The sequence below is a fragment of the Carcharhinus amblyrhynchos genome, chromosome 14, assembly GCF_965287045.1.
Source record: "Carcharhinus amblyrhynchos chromosome 14, sCarAmb.v2.hapA, whole genome shotgun sequence".
NCBI classification, from domain to species: Eukaryota; Metazoa; Chordata; class Chondrichthyes; order Carcharhiniformes; family Carcharhinidae; genus Carcharhinus; species Carcharhinus amblyrhynchos.
Window position 1 is genome coordinate 61417251 of NC_137337.1, and position 15818 is coordinate 61433068.

The 15818-nt window shown below is 45.3% G+C and overlaps 1 protein-coding gene across 2 annotated transcripts in view; it reads left to right on the forward strand.

Annotated features, from left to right (window-relative positions):
- The window catches only part of capn3a (calpain 3a, (p94)), a 124960-nt gene that overhangs the window by 49547 nt on the left and 59595 nt on the right, over window positions 1–15818 (forward strand). For both annotated transcript variants that reach the window (XM_080202987.1, XM_080202986.1), the window contains exons 3-5: window positions 7191–7309; window positions 12741–12874; window positions 13384–13552. In XM_080202987.1, the coding sequence (XP_080059113.1) occupies window positions 7191–7309; window positions 12741–12874; window positions 13384–13552 (422 nt within the window). The remainder of the gene's footprint in view (window positions 1–7190; window positions 7310–12740; window positions 12875–13383; window positions 13553–15818) is intronic.

Below are 15818 nucleotides of genomic sequence, written 5' to 3' on the forward strand. Positions count from 1 at the left end.
AGTCAAAGAGAGAAAGGAAGCATTTGTCAATTTTAGGAGGCTAAGAGCACACAGAGAAAGTGTGGAATACAAGGAAAGTAGAAAAAAACTCAAGCAAGGGGTAAGAAGGGCTAAAAGGGGTCATGAAAAGTCATTGACCAGCAGGATTAAGGAAAATCCCAAGGCTTTTTATACATATATAAAGAGCAAGAGGGTAGCCAGGGAAAGGGTTGGTCCACTCAAGGACAGAGGAGGGAATTTATGAATGGAGCTAGAGGAAATGGGCAAGGTATTAAATGAATACTTTGCGTCAGTATTCACCAAAGAGAAGGACTTAGTGGATGATAAGTCTGGGAAAGGGTATGTAGATAGTTTGAGTCATGTTGAGATCAAAAAGGAGGAGGTATTGGGATGCTTGAGAAACATTAAGGTGAACAAGTTCCCAGGGCCTGATGGGATAAACCTCAGAATACTGAAAGAAGCAAGGGAGGAAATTGCTGGGGCCTTGAGAGAAATCTTTGTATCCTCACTGACTGCAGTCTCAGAGGATTGGAGAATAGTCAAATTGTTCCTTTGTTTAAGAAGTGTAGCAGGAATAATCCAGGTAATTACAGGCCGATGAGCCTGAAGTCAGTGGTAGGGAAATTATTGAGAAGGATTCTTCGAGACAGAATTTACTCCCACTTGGAAACAACTGGATGAATTAGCGAGGAGCAACAAGGTTTTATGAAAGGGAGGTCGTGTCTCACTAACTTGATCAAGTTTTTTGAGGAAGTGACGAAGATGATTGAAGAGGGTAGGGCAGTGGATGTTGTCTACATGGATTTCAGTAAGGCCTTTGACGAGGTCCCTCATGGTAGACTGGTGCAGAAAGTGAAGTTGCATGGGATCAGGGGTGAGCTGGCAAAGTGAATACAGAACTGGCTCGGTCACAGAAGTCATGATGTGAGAATGCCGGCGTTGGACTGGCGTAAACACAGTAAAAAGTCTGACAACACCAGGTTTTAGTCCAACCGATTTATTTGATAATACTCACAAGCTTTCGAGGGGACTGCCTCTTCGTCAGGTGAATGGAGAGTTCTGGCCTCAGACAGAGCATATAAAGACAGACAGACAGTAATCTCTAAACTGTCTGTGCTTTATATGCTCTGTCTGAGGCCAGAACTCTCCATTCACCTGACGAAGAGGCAGTCCCCTCGAAAGCTTGTGAGTATTATCAAATAAATCGGTTGGACTAAAACCTGGTGTTGTCAGACTTTTTACTTGGTCATAGAAGACAGAGGGTAGCAGTGGAAGGGTGCGCTTCTGTATAGAGGGCTGTGACAAGTGGTGTTCCTCAGGATCAGTCTGGGACCATTGCTGTTTGTAATATATATAAATGATTTGGAGGAAAATATAATTGGTTTGATCAGTAAGTTTACAGGCAACATAAAGGTTGGTGGATTTGCAAATAGTGGTGAGGACCATCAGAGGATGCAATGGGATATAGATTGGTTGGAGACTTGGGTGGAGAGATGACAGATAGAGTTTAATCTGGCCAAATGTGAGCTAATGCATTTTGGAAGGTCTAATATAGATAGGAAATATACAGTAAGTGGCAGAATCCTTAGGAGTATTGCTAGGCAGAGGGACCTGGGTGTGCAGGTACCCAGGTCACTGAAAGTGGCAATGCAAATGGAGAAGTTAGTCAAGAAGGCATATGGCATGCTTGCCTTCATCGGCCAGGGCATTGAGCTTAAAAATTGGCAAGTCATGTTACAGCTTTAGCAAACCTTGGTTAGGCTGCACTTGGAATGTAGCGTTCAATTCTGGTTACCACGCTAGCAGAAGGATGTGGACACTTTGGAGAGGATACAGAAAAGATTTACCAGGATGTTGCCTGGTATGGAGGGCATTAGCAATGAGGATAGGTTGGAGAAACTTGGTTTGTTCTCACTGGAAGGATGGAGGTGAGGGGTGACCTGACAAAAGTCTACAAGTTTGAGGGGCATGGACAAAGTGGATTGTCAGAGGCTTTTTCCCAGGGTGGAAGAGTCAATTACTAGAGGGTATAGGTTTAAGGTGTGAGGGGCAATGTTGAAAGGAGACGTACGAGGCAGAGTTTTTACACAGAGAGGGTGGGTGCCTGGAACTCGCTGCCAGGGGAGGTAGTGGAAGTAGATGTGATAGTGAGTTTTAAGGGGCGTCTGGGCAAATACATGAATAGGATGGGAATAAAGAGAATATGGTCCCCGGAAGGGGGTTTGAGTTCAGTTGAGCAGTATGGTTGGTGCAGGCTTGGTGGGCTGAAGGACTTGTTCCTGTGCTGTAATTTCCTTTGTTCTTTGTTCAAATAGCAGAATCCTTAGAATCAATTTTAAATTCCATATGTTTGCAAATGTTGGTTTTAGGACAAGATACGTGACACCCTGCTTCATTTATTGTTAATCAAAATTCTTGAAGTGGGACCAAAATGCTTTTATGATGTAAATTAGAGAAATGATGGCATTCCATCTAGAACAAGAATGCAATGTCTCAGAGAGAAGGAGTGACAATTCTGGTGTTATTTGAAACCTGGAGGGCAGAGGCAGGCTGTTTGAAAAGCCATTTTTCAATTCCACTGGAAAAGGTTGCTGGTTTTAGGGAGAATTGTATCTTGTAATGAACGTACCTATTCTTCCAGTAGCGCTTTCACAAATACCTTCATATCTTTAAACAAATTTTGAATTTCTCAATGGTTTGTTGGTACCAACAAGGGAGGAGAGCAGAGATGAGACATGCCTTGATAGTGCCTCATCTTCAAGTATACATGACTAAAAATTAAACCTCTGATCTTTTTACTCTCTTGTGTCCAATTGCCTGGACAATTTAGAGTAGATATGAATAATCGAACATTGTGGATGATACCAGAGTAATGGGACAATGCAGTGAGTACATGAATAGTGGGATAATGTTGAGTATGCATGTGTTAAGGTCAGTTTAGAGAGTGCACAGGCAATGGGACCGTGCAGAGGGTGTAAGAATAACAGGAAAGTGTAAAGGGTACATGAATAATGAGACAATTTAGACGGTACATGAGTAATGGAACAATGTAGAACAGACACCAGTGTAGAGTATATAAGTAATAGAATAATCTAGAGGGTACATAAATAATGGGACAATGTTTTCTTTTCATTTGTTCATGGGATGTCAGTATATCTGGTAAAGGTTTGTCACCAATTGCCTTTGAAAAAGTGGCTGTGAGCTGCTGTCCTCTGCTGCAGTCCATGTGTTGTTCCCACTGTAGTGTTAGGGAGGTTGGATGAATATATACCAGTAGATGCAGTGTATTTAGATTTCCAAAAGGCATTTGAGAAGATACCACATTAAAGATTATCACACAGTTTTTGTCCCATTATATACAGAGAAATATACAGGTTACATTGCAAATTCAGACAAGGTTCATGATACTGATTCCTGGCATGAAGGATTTTATTATGAAGAAAGGTTGAACAGGCTGGACCTATATTTATTGATGTTTAGAAGAATGGTAGATGGTCTTCTTGAAACATATAAGAATCTGAGGGGGCTTGGCAGAGTGATGCTGAGAGGTAGTTTCTGTGCACCTGCTGCTCCTGTTCTTCTAGATGATAGTGTTTGTGGCATTTGTTGAAGGAACTTTGGTGAGTTGCTGCAGCACATCTTGTAAATGGTGCAGATTGCAGCCACTGTGCGCCACTGGTGGAGGGAATGAATATTTAAGATGGTGAATGGGGTGCTGATCAAGCAGAATGTTTTTTACAGATGATGTTGAGATTCTTGGCTATTGTTGGAGTTGCACTCATCTGGGCAGGAGTGGCATATTCCATCACACTACTGATTTGTGCCTTACAGATGATGAACAGACTTTGGGAAATAAGTAGGTGAGTAATTTACCATATAATTCCCAGTCCTTGCATTCTTGGAGCCACAGTATTTATGTGCTAATTCCGTCAATGGTGGTGGGGATTCAGGAATAGTAATTGTTTGGTCCAAGGATGTGAGACCTGGAGGCAAGTGATCCTGGCTGAACTGAAATTCCAAATCAGTGAACAGGTTCACTTAGTACCATTTCTGATGATCAAACTTTCTATTACTTTGCAGTTGATTATGATTAGACTAATGTGGCTATAAATAACCAGATGGGACTTGTTCTCCTTTCAGTGGACAAATTTACCTGGGCAATTTCCACATTGTCAGATAGATGAGTGTTGTATTTGTACCCCATAATAGCATAGAGGCAAAGCTAGTTCTGGAGAGCATATCTTCAATCTTTACTGTGTTCAGTGCATTCTCCCCTTTATTGATATCACGTGGAATGAATTGAATTGGCTGAAGACTGGGGATGATCTGTGATGCTGGGGATCACAGGAGAATATCAAGATGGATCATCCACTCTGCACCTCTGGCTGAAAAAGGTTTGCAAACACTTTCACCACTTCTTTTGCACTGACATGCTGGACTCTTCCATTATTGAGGATGGGGGTGTTCACTGGTTGTTTAATTGCCCATCAGCATTTACGACTGTACGTGGAAAGTCTGCAGATAGATCTGATCCACCAGTTGTGTGATTGCTTAGTTCTGTCTATAGCATGTTGTTTTTGCTTTATAATTTGTTTGCAATCCTGTGTTGTTTCACCTCATTTTTAGGCATACTCCCTTATTGAACTAGGGTTGATCCCCTGGCTTGATGGTAATGTTAGACCAGGGGATATGCTGGGCCATGAGCTTACAGGTTGTAGTGAAGTACAGATCTGCTGCTGATGGCCCACAGTGCCTGATGGATTCCCAATTTTGAATTATCAGGCATGTTCTGAATCCATCGCATTTAACATGGTGATATTTCTACTCAAAATGATGAAGCAGATCCTCAGTGTGAAGTGGGATTTAGTTTTCACAAGTACTAGACAGTGGTCATTCCTACCAATACTATCATGGACAGATGCATCGGCAACAAATAAGTTTGTGAAGACCAGGTTAAGTAGGTTTAGCCTCTTATTGCTTTTCTCACCACCTACCACAAGCTTTGCCTGGATATAGCTCCTTTAGAATCAACCACTTTGGTCAGTAGTAGTGCTGCCAAGCCACTCTTGGTGATTGACATTGAAGTTCCCCACCCAGAGTACAATCTGTGCCCTTGCTACCCTCAGTTCTTCTTCCAGGTGGAAGAATACTGATTCAACAACTGGGGGAGGGTGATAGTTGGTAATCACAGGAGATTTCATTTCCTATGTTTGCACTGATGCCATAAGACTTCATAGGTCTGGAAACAATTTTGAGGACTCCCAGGGCCACCACTCCCTTAGAGTATATAAATTTACACACAGCAATATAAAAGTAAATACTTTTCACTATATCTCAATACACGTGACAAATCAAAAGCTGTATGGTAAACTGTAATAAAATAAGAGGGGTCTGTGTTGTTTGAAACAAATCAGAGCAAACACACTCAAAGATATACAATTGCATTATTTTACATAACTTTGTTTCTTCCCAATCAAAGATGAACCAAATATTATTTTCAACTATTTTCCCAATTTTTGGTATCTTTTAAATCTTGTGCAAGTTTTTCTTCTAACCCCGAATTGAAAACAACAAAACTCAATAATGTATCAACTTCAAAGGCAAACGTTTTGGTCAGGGAAGACAGCATTTTAGATTAATCTCCAATTGTTTCTAATTTTCTTCTTCAAACTGATTTGTCAATCATAAGTGTTTGCAAACAATATCCTTCTTTAACATGATTTGACAATGGCTTGAATATATGGTGTATTCTCAGTTGGACTGAGGGGACCATATTAATATCTTTAATCTGTTAATGTGATTGGATTTGATCACATTTCCACAATCATGTTTACTGGTGATGATGTGGAGCTGCCGACGTTGCCCCTTCATCACATGAGTGCAAGGGACAGTGCTCCGAAAGCTCGTGCTACCAAATTAACCTATTGGACTTTAACTTGGTGTTGTGAGACTTCTTACTATGTTTACTAGTTGCCAATGCAACTGGCACAGACTTGAGAATCACCTGTGCATTGGGATCATTCGAGATAGCTGATCTGTTCTCCCCTGTGAAGCTTAATAGCACTTAATAACTCCCAACCATTGACACTATCTACATTTCCTGCTGCCCTGGAAAAGCAGCTAGCATAATTAAGGACCCCATGCACCCTGGGCATATTTATTTCCACCTTCTTCTATCGAGAAAAAGATACAAAAGAGTATCTGTGGTGTCTTTTCAGAATAATGAAGTGCCTCCTAGGTCATGAAATGCTTGACATTGGAGATCGCTCCCTGGAGTGACCTGTCTCTCATAGGCCTATATGTCATTTTCCCCTGCACCAGAATGATTAAATTAGTTAAATGCAAACAGTTGGGGAGCAAGAAATGTTGCAGATCATTCTGTGGGAATGTGTTTAGAGTTATGCATGCAAGTAATTACTGTTATTAGAACTGACTTTAACATTCAGGATGTTTCCAAGAGCAATTAAACTCTAATTGACCAAAACACTTATGATATTCCAAGACCAATTCATCTCTAACTGAGCTGAGGACATTGCAGAAATTGGACATGAAAATAGTAAGTCAGGTGGCATACAAAAGAATAAAGCATTACAAATATGACAACCTATCTGATTGATACAGCAAATTCTCTGCTTAATTATGAACAGCACACAAAAGATCTGCAAGCTTCAAAATATGTTACATCTTCCTTCCATGATCCATCAACATTGTATTTTTCTTACAGACCTTTACACATTGGGTGGAGGCCTTCATTTATCCCTTTTGGTTAGGACAAAAATGCTTCATGTTAAAATCAGGCTATCTCTATCCCCATAAAATGTCTCCAATAAAGATAATACAGAGTATCAAAGAGGTGAGTTTATGGTGAACTCAGATTTGGATTGCAACATTGGAAAAAAACATCATAGTCCATTTCATTCATTTTCTCCCATCTTGGTAGTCATACTATATGATGATAACGGAGTTATTGACGAGTTTGAATAATTAATCTCTCTCAACTTGTCTTCAACATACCCACCTACATGAGAAAAACCCCAGTGGTGGAGAGCTTTGGGAATCATAGGACTAAAGTCACCTGCTCCTCTCAAACATGCTGCAGTTGCCATGTCATGTCTCAAATTGCTCAGATTCTGTAGCCCTGAATGTTGGGATTGGGTGAGTCAATACTGATGATTTCTATTTTTAACCAGGTGATTGTTGGTTCCTGGCTGCCATTGCTTGTCTGACTCTTAATGAGAAGCTGCTGTACCGGGTCATTCCTAGAGATCAGTACTTTACAGAAAACTATGCTGGGATCTTCCATTTCCAGGTACTGTCATTCTCCAGAAGGATAGTGATTATAGAAGTAAGCAGGCTATTATTAGAGTCAGTTTCGCATTATGTTACAGCATCAGCTGTGGGCTGTTTCTGTTCTTGTTCTGCTAGGTCAGAGATAGCAATCAACCCCTTTCTTCAAAGAGAACCTGGAGTTTCCTTGGGCCTCAGTCACGGGACATCCATTGGCTCTTCCCAACTTTATCACTTGCATCCCTAATTCTGGTTCACTTCGTGAATGAAGGTCATTATTGTATTGGAAACAATTGCATGATCAGCCCAGACATGGAGAGCAGCCACATCCTCCCTCAGCAAAAAAACGTATAGACAGGGAATACTCAGACATATCACAGGCAAATAGACAATGCACGGACAAATCCCCCTGTACAGGCACTTCCCCCATTCAAACAGGGAACTTGCCATTTATTTTCTTCCACTGACAAGGTTATCAAAGGTTAATATATGATGGAGGAATTATACAGCAACTTGTCTTTTATCATCAGCAAGTTTATTCTGAATCCAGCTCAGTAGAGATTAAAACTCTCTATAGTTTCCCCACCCCAACTGTTCCAGCAGTGCCTATTTATACTGTTTTGGAGATTGTGCCAGCAACCATTACCTGACATTAATAGGGCATTTAGCTTGACAGTGTAATTGCCAAAGCATGCACTTGCTGCTACATTGACATCAACATTGTATGGACTTAAAATTCTCCATGATTGAAGTGAATGGCAAGACAGACTCGAGATTAAATGGCCTACTGCCGATTCTTTGACACTACACTTTAGTGTGAGTAGAACTGCATAGATGAAAAACTATCAGCATTTGAAAGGGCAAGGCCTGTGACTGAAAGTAAATCATTTTGATGATGAAAGAGAAATGCCCAGTCAGTCAAGCCAGACCCTGACTTGACGTCTTTCTTTATGGTGTAGTTCTGTGCTGTTCCGATTCACCCACCTGTTCTGTTCCGATTCACCCACCTGTCCTGTTCCGATTCACCCATCTGCCCTGCTGCACTTCCCCAATCTGCCCTGCTGCACCTCCCCAAACTGCCCTGTTCCACTTCCCCCATCTGCCTTGCTCCACTTCCCCCATCTTCCCTGATCCACTTCCTCCATCTGCCCTGCTCCAACTCCCCCACCAGCCTTGCTCCACTTCCCCTACCAACCTTACTCCACTTCTCCCACCTACCATTCTCCACTTCCCCCATCTGCCTTGCTCCACTTGCCCCATCTGCCCTGCTCCACTTCTCTCACCAGCTCTGCTCCACTTCCCCCACCTGATCTGTTCCAATTCACTCACCTGCTCTGTTCCATTTGCCCCACCTGCCTTGCTCCACTTCCCCCAACTGCCATAAGACATTGGAGCAGAATTAGGCCACTCTGCCCATCGAGTCTCCTTCACCATTCAATCATGGCTGATATTTTTCTCATCCCCATACTCCTGCCTTTTCCCTATAAGCTCTGGTCTCCTTATTAATCAAGAACCTATCTATCCCTGTCTTAAAGACACTCAATGACCTGGCCTTCACAGCCTTCTGCAGCAAAGAGTTTGACAAATTCACCACTCTGGCTGAAGAAATTCCTCCTCATCTCTGTTTTAAAGGATCGTCCCTTTAGCCTGAAATTGTGCCCCTGGTTCTAGTTTTTGCTACTACTAGTGGAAACATCCTCTCCATGCCCACTCTATCCAGGCCTCCTGTAAGTTTCAATAAGATCCCCTCTCATCCTTCTAAACTCCATTGAGTACAGACCCAGAGTCCTTAACCGTTCCTCATAAAACAAGCTCTTCATTCCAGGGATTATTCTTGTGAATTTCCTCTGGACCATTTCCAAGGCTAGCAGATCATTCCTTAGATATGGGGCCCAAAATTGCTCACAATACTCCAAATGGGGTCTGACCAGAGCCTGATACAGCCTCAGAAGAAAGTTCCTTCTCTTATATTCTAGGTTTCTTGACATGAATGCTAACATTGCATTTGCCTTCCTAACTGCCAACTGAACCTGCACATTAACCTTAAGAGAATCTTGAACAATGACTCCCAAGTACCTTTGTGTTTCTGATTTCCTAAGCATTTTCCCATTTAGAAAATAGCCTATGGCTCCATTCCTCCTTCCAAACTGTGTAACCTCACACTTTTCCACATTGTATTCCACCTGCCACTTCTTTGCCCACTCTTCTAATCTGTCCAAGTCATTCTGTAGCCCCCCTGCTTCCTCAATACTACCTGTCCCTCTACATGTCTTTGTATCATCTGCAAACTTAGCAACAGTGCCTACAGTTCCTTCTCCCAAATTGTTTATGTATAATGTGAAAAGTTGTGGTCCCAGCACTGACCCCTGAGGCAGTCATTGGCTGCCATCCTGAAAAAGACCCATTTATCTCCATTCTCTGCTTTCTGCCCAGCAGCCAATCCTCTACCCATGCCAGGATCTTACCCTTAACATCATGGGCTCTTAATTTTATGGTCTCCTATACGGCACCTTGACAATAGCCTTTTGGAAATCTAAATAAATCACCTAACTTCCTTGTTACCTCCTCAAAGAATTCTAACAGATCTGTCACGACCACCCCTTGACGAAGTCATACTGACTCAGTCCTATTTTGTCATGCACTTCCAAGTACTCTATGATCTCATTTTTAGTAATGAACTCTAAAATCTTGCCGATGACTGAAGTCAGGCTAACCGGCCTATAATTTCCCATCTGTTGCCTCTCTCCTTTCTTAAGCAGCGGTGTTACATTAGCTACCTTCCAGTTCTCTGGGTCTCTCCCTGCCTCCACTGATTCCTGAAAGATCACCACAATTTCCTCAGCTATCTCTTTTAGGACGCTGGGGTATAGTCCATCTAGTCCAGGTGATTTATCCTGGACCTTTTCATTTTCCCCAGAACCTTCTCCTTAGTGATGGCTTGCTCCACTTCTCCCACCAGCCCTGTTCCGCGTCCCCCACCAGCCCTGTTCCGCGTCCCCCACCAGCCCTGTTCCGCGTCCCCCACCAGCCCTGTTCCGCGTCCCCCACCAGCCCTGTTCCGCGTCCCCCACCAGCCCTGTTCCGCGTCCCCCACCAGCCCTGTTCCGCGTCCCCCACCAGCCCTGTTCCGCGTCCCCCACCAGCCCTGTTCCGCGTCCCCCACCTGCCCTGTTCCGCTTCCCCCACCTGCCCTGTTCCGCGTCCCCCACCTGCCCTGTTCCGCGTCCCCCACCTGCCCTGTTCCGCGTCCCCCACCTGCCCTGTTCCGCGTCCCCCACCTGCCCTGTTCCGCGTCCCCCACCTGCCCTGTTCCGCGTCCCCCACCTGCCCTGTTCCGCGTCCCCCACCTGCCCTGTTCCGCGTCCCCCACCTGCCCTGTTCCGCGTCCCCCACCTGCCCTGTTCCGCGTCCCCCACCTGCCCTGTTCCGCGTCCCCCACCTGCCCTGTTCCGCGTCCCCCACCTGCCCTGTTCCGCGTCCCCCACCTGCCCTGTTCCGCGTCCCCCACCTGCCCTGTTCCGCGTCCCCCACCTGCCCTGTTCCGCGTCCCCCACCTGCCCTGTTCCGCGTCCCCCACCTGCCCTGTTCCGCGTCCCCCACCTGCCCTGTTCCGCGTCCCCCACCTGCCCTGTTCCGCGTCCCCCACCTGCCCTGTTCCGCGTCCCCCACCTGCCCTGTTCCGCGTCCCCCACCTGCCCTGTTCCGCGTCCCCCACCTGCCCTGTTCCGCGTCCCCCACCTGCCCTGTTCCGCGTCCCCCACCTGCCCTGTTCCGCGTCCCCCACCTGCCCTGCTCCGCGTCCCCCACCTGCCCTGCTCCGCGTCCCCCACCTGCCCTGCTCCGCGTCCCCCACCTGCCCTGCTCCGCGTCCCCCACCTGCCCTGCTCCGCGTCCCCCACCTGCCCTGCTCCGCGTCCCCCACCTGCCCTGCTCCGCGTCCCCCACCTGCCCTGCTCCGCGTCCCCCACCTGCCCTGCTCCGCGTCCCCCACCTGCCCTGCTCCGCGTCCCCCACCTGCCCTGCTCCGCGTCCCCCACCTGCCCTGCTCCGCGTCCCCCACCTGCCCTGCTCCGCGTCCCCCACCTGCCCTGCTCCGCGTCCCCCACCTGCCCCCTTCCAATTCACCCATCTGCCCTTTTCCACTTTCCTTAACTGTTCCACTTTCTCTACCTGCCCCGTTCTATTTCCCCCACCTGCCCCGTTCCACTTTGCCCACCTGCCCCGTTCCACTTTGCCCACCTGCCCCGTTCCACTTTGCCCACCTGCCCCGTTCCACTGTCCTGCCTTTCCCTGCCCTACTCCTCCTCCCCCACCACAGTTCACCATTCTACCCTAATGTTCTGGACAGTTCTGGATTGTCTAGAACTCTTGGCCCTCCCACACTTGTAAGGGCAGAGTAGAAAATCTGGGATTCAGTCTTCTTAAGATGCAGTTAGGACCCAAAGTCTGAAGAAAATGGAATTTTCACTGCTCTTTGGTTCAAGGCCCTTTTAAATATCTGGATGGATTCTACCCCTAACTTTTCCACAGCTCCAGGAAAGTGCCTCTCCCTTGACATTTCACAACACCCTTCAGCTCACATCTCATGAAAGCAAGACTGCTCCAGTAAGAACATTTACATGCGGTATACTTTGTGGTTAAATATTCATCCTGTTGCCCAAATGTAAAATTGATATTGTACCCATTATAGCAATAGTCCAATTATCGCTTCTGGCAGGTGGAAAACAGGAATCAGTTTCTCACTTGCTACCTAGATATAAGCAAGTGCTTTTCCAGAGGGTAGAAATGAAGTGGCAAAGTGGAGCTAAAGCCTGATGGAAAGGAACACCTATGAGCTACTCGTTTGTTATGTTGGATGGTTAGGAGGGGAAAACTTGGATTTATTTCAATAACATAACTACTGAGGTATCAGTAAAAGTGTATCAGTAGACTCTTACCCCATCAACGTATTTTTCTACTCGTTTTTCCTTCAGATACTTATCTGGTTTCCTTGAATTTCCTATTGGAGTTATTAGTGACTATTTTGTAATTATGTCTACTGCGACCTAGGATAAAAGCAAATTACTGCAGATGCTGGAATCTGAAACCAAAAGAGAAAATGCTGGAAAATCTCAGCAGGTCTGGCAGCATCTGTAAGGAGAGAAAAGAGCTGGCGTTTCGAGTCCAGATGACCATTTGTCAAAGCTGAACAGGAGTAGTGGAACAGCTTTGACAAAGGGTCGTCTGGACTTGAAATGTCAGCTCTTTTCTCTCCTTACAGATGCTGCCAGACCTGCTGAGATTTTCCAGCATTTTCTCCTTTGGTTTCTACTGTGACATAGACTGAACGTCCTTACTGATTGTTGGAATGAAGTAGTTCAAGCCTACATCAGACAATTAATGATGTGAGGGGTAATAAAAGTTCTTTCCCCGTGCAGTGAGGTTACAGTACTAAATCTGTCTGTTTGTTGCAGTTCTGGCGTTTCGGTGACTGGGTGGATGTCACTGTTGATGATCGAATCCCCACCTTCAACAACCAGTTGGTTTTCACTAAATCTGCCGAGAGGAATGAGTTCTGGAGTGCTCTGCTGGAGAAGGCCTATGCCAAGTGAGTGCTGGTCATTGGGGTAAGAGCTCCACTCTCTCACCATTGAATACTGCTTAGGCTGGCTGGGTCACAACACCTGATGTTTCTTATTGAACCTTCCAGAACTCTCAACTCCATTGTTGAACTATCTCAGAGTTATCTTAGTTGTTCTAAAATTTCCAGGAATATTGCTGGCTTTCCAAGAATTCACCTGGTTTCTCGACAATATTGACTTTCAAAAGCAGCCTGTGCTAAAACTGAGATTTAATAACACCTCATGACTTGGGGCACTTTGTTTGAAACAGGAAGGAATAAGTTCAGCCATGAAACTAGCTGCAATTAATAACCTGACATTGCTCAATCTCGGGAAGAATGGGTAAGGCTCTGGAGGGTGGAGATCGATCCAGCAAGGAGTAAGTGTCATTAGGAGCAAAGGAGAAATAATTGGGGAAAAGAGAATTTGTTTCTCCAGCAGTGAGTGGAGGGTCAGACTGTGCTTTCACCCACCACCCTATTTACCTTTCACTCAGGCTGCATGGATCCTATGAAGCACTAAAAGGTGGCAATACCACAGAAGCCATGGAGGATTTCACTGGTGGTGTTACTGAATTCTTTGAGATAAAGGAGGCTCCCAAGGATCTGTACAAGATCTTAAAGAAGGCAACAGAGAGAGGTTCTCTTATGGGCTGTTCTATTGATGTAAGTGTGCCCTCTAGTGGCAAAATATTGGCAAGTCAGCTCTTGCGTGTCTGTTTTCTGCAAACTCTTTTTGAGTTACATGTACACATTGAAATGTTCATTCAGGTTGGAGAATGTCTACTTGGACTACTGTTTCATTCAAACTGTCCGAAGTAGACTGATTGAGAGACACTTTGGAGCAGGACACCAGTCAATGTACTCAAATCATTCCATGGAGGAACTAAGAGACACCAGTTGGTGCATAGATATATCCTTGGAAGAGAGAGATGAGAGACAACAGATACCTCAGATACAGTGAGTTACAGAGAAGCATTTCCTGCCCATGTGAGACTACAGACCCTGTAGTATCGCCATGTGATATAGCACACTCTTCCTGCTCCATTTGATGTCACAGACCCCTTTCCTCCATGATATCGTAGAAACCACTTTTGTCACTATGTGTTATTAAGCCTTCTTGCTAAATACTTAGCAACATCATGTGACAGTTTTGCATGCACCATTTTAACATAGCAATTAACAGGGTAATAAATAGAAGCAAAACACTGGATGTTGGAAATCTGAAATAAAAACAGAATATGCTGGAGAAACTCAGCAGGCCTGGCAGCATCTGTAGAGTGAGAAATAAATTTAACATTTCAAGTCCAAATGATCCTTTTACAGTTCCATGGAAGGGTCAAATGTGCTCAAAATGTTAACTCTGCACCTCTGTTCACAGTTGCTGCCAGACCTGCTGGTTACAATAGGCTGGCCTTGCCCCTGAAAGCTTTGGATACATTTGTGATGCAAAGTTGTTTGCTGATTATCAACTGCAGTTGCTTCCTGGTAGCTTAAATCTCAGGTCCTTGTCTGCACGTAAGAACATAAGAAATAGGAGCAGGAGTAAGCCATCTAGCCCCTTGAGCCTGCTCCGCCATTCAATAAGATCATGGGTGATCTGATAGTGGTTCAGTTCCACTTATCTGCCTGCTCCCCATAACCCTTAATTCCCTCATTGTCAAAAACCTATCTATCTGTGACTTAAACACATTTAATGAGGTAGCCTCCACTGCTTCAATGGGCAGAGAATTCCAAAGGTTCACTAACCTCTGGGAGAAGAAGTTCCTCCTGTGTCGAAATTTGCTGATGACACCAAGATTGGGGGAACGGCAAATTGTGCGGAGGGTGTGGAGAGTCTGCAGAAGGATCTAGATAGGCTGGGCAAATGGGCCAGGAAATGGCAAATGGAATTTAATGTTGGCAAGTGTGAGGTGGTCCACTTTGGTAGGAAGAATGGTAGGAAGGACTATTACTTACGTGGCGAAAAACTGCAGCAGGCGACGGTGCAGAGGGACCTCGGGGTCCTTGTGCATGACTCGCAAAAACCCAGCTTGCAGGTGCAGCAGGTGGTCAGGAAGGCGAAAGGGATGCTGGCCTTCATAGCGAGGGGGATTGAATATAAAAGTAGGGAGGTCTTGCTGCAGCTGTATAGGGCATTGGTGAGGCCGCAGCTGGAGTACTGTGTGCAGTTTTGGGCGCCGCACCTGCGCAAAGATATTTTGGCCTTGGAGGGAGTGCAGAGGAGGTTTACTAGGCTGATACTGGAGTTGAGGGGGTTGAGCTATGAGGAGAGGCTGAATAAACTAGGCTTGTACTCGTTGGAGTTTAGAAGAATGAGGGGAGATCGCATTGAGACGTATAAGATGATGAATGGGATGGATAGGATAGAGGTGGAGAGACTCTTCCCGCTCAAAAAAGACAGTAGGACTAGGAGGCACAGCCTCAAGATAAAAGGGGGGCGGTTTAGAACGGAGTTGAGGAGGAACTTCTTCACTCAAAGGGTGGTGAATCTCTGGAATTCTCTGCCCGTTGAAGTGGTGGAGGCTGCCTTGCTAAATATTTTTAAGACGCGGGTTGATGGGTTTTTGATAAGAGAGGGGATTAAGGGTTATGGGGAGAGGGCGGGAAAGTGGAACTGAGCCACGACAGATCAGCCATGATCTTATTGAATGGTGGGGCAGGCTCAAAGGGCTAGATGGCCTACTCCTGCTCCTATTTCTTATGTTCTTATGTTCCTCAACTGTGTCCTAAATTGACTCCCCCATATTTTGAGGCTTTGCCCCCGAGTTCTTGTTTCCATTCTAAGTGGAAATAACCTCGCTGCTTCTACTCTGTTTAGCCCCTTCATTATCTTATGTGTCTCTGTAAGATCTCCCCTCAACGTTCTAAACTCCAACGAGTACAGGCCCAGTCTACTCAACCTCTTCTTATAAGCTAACCCCCTCATCTC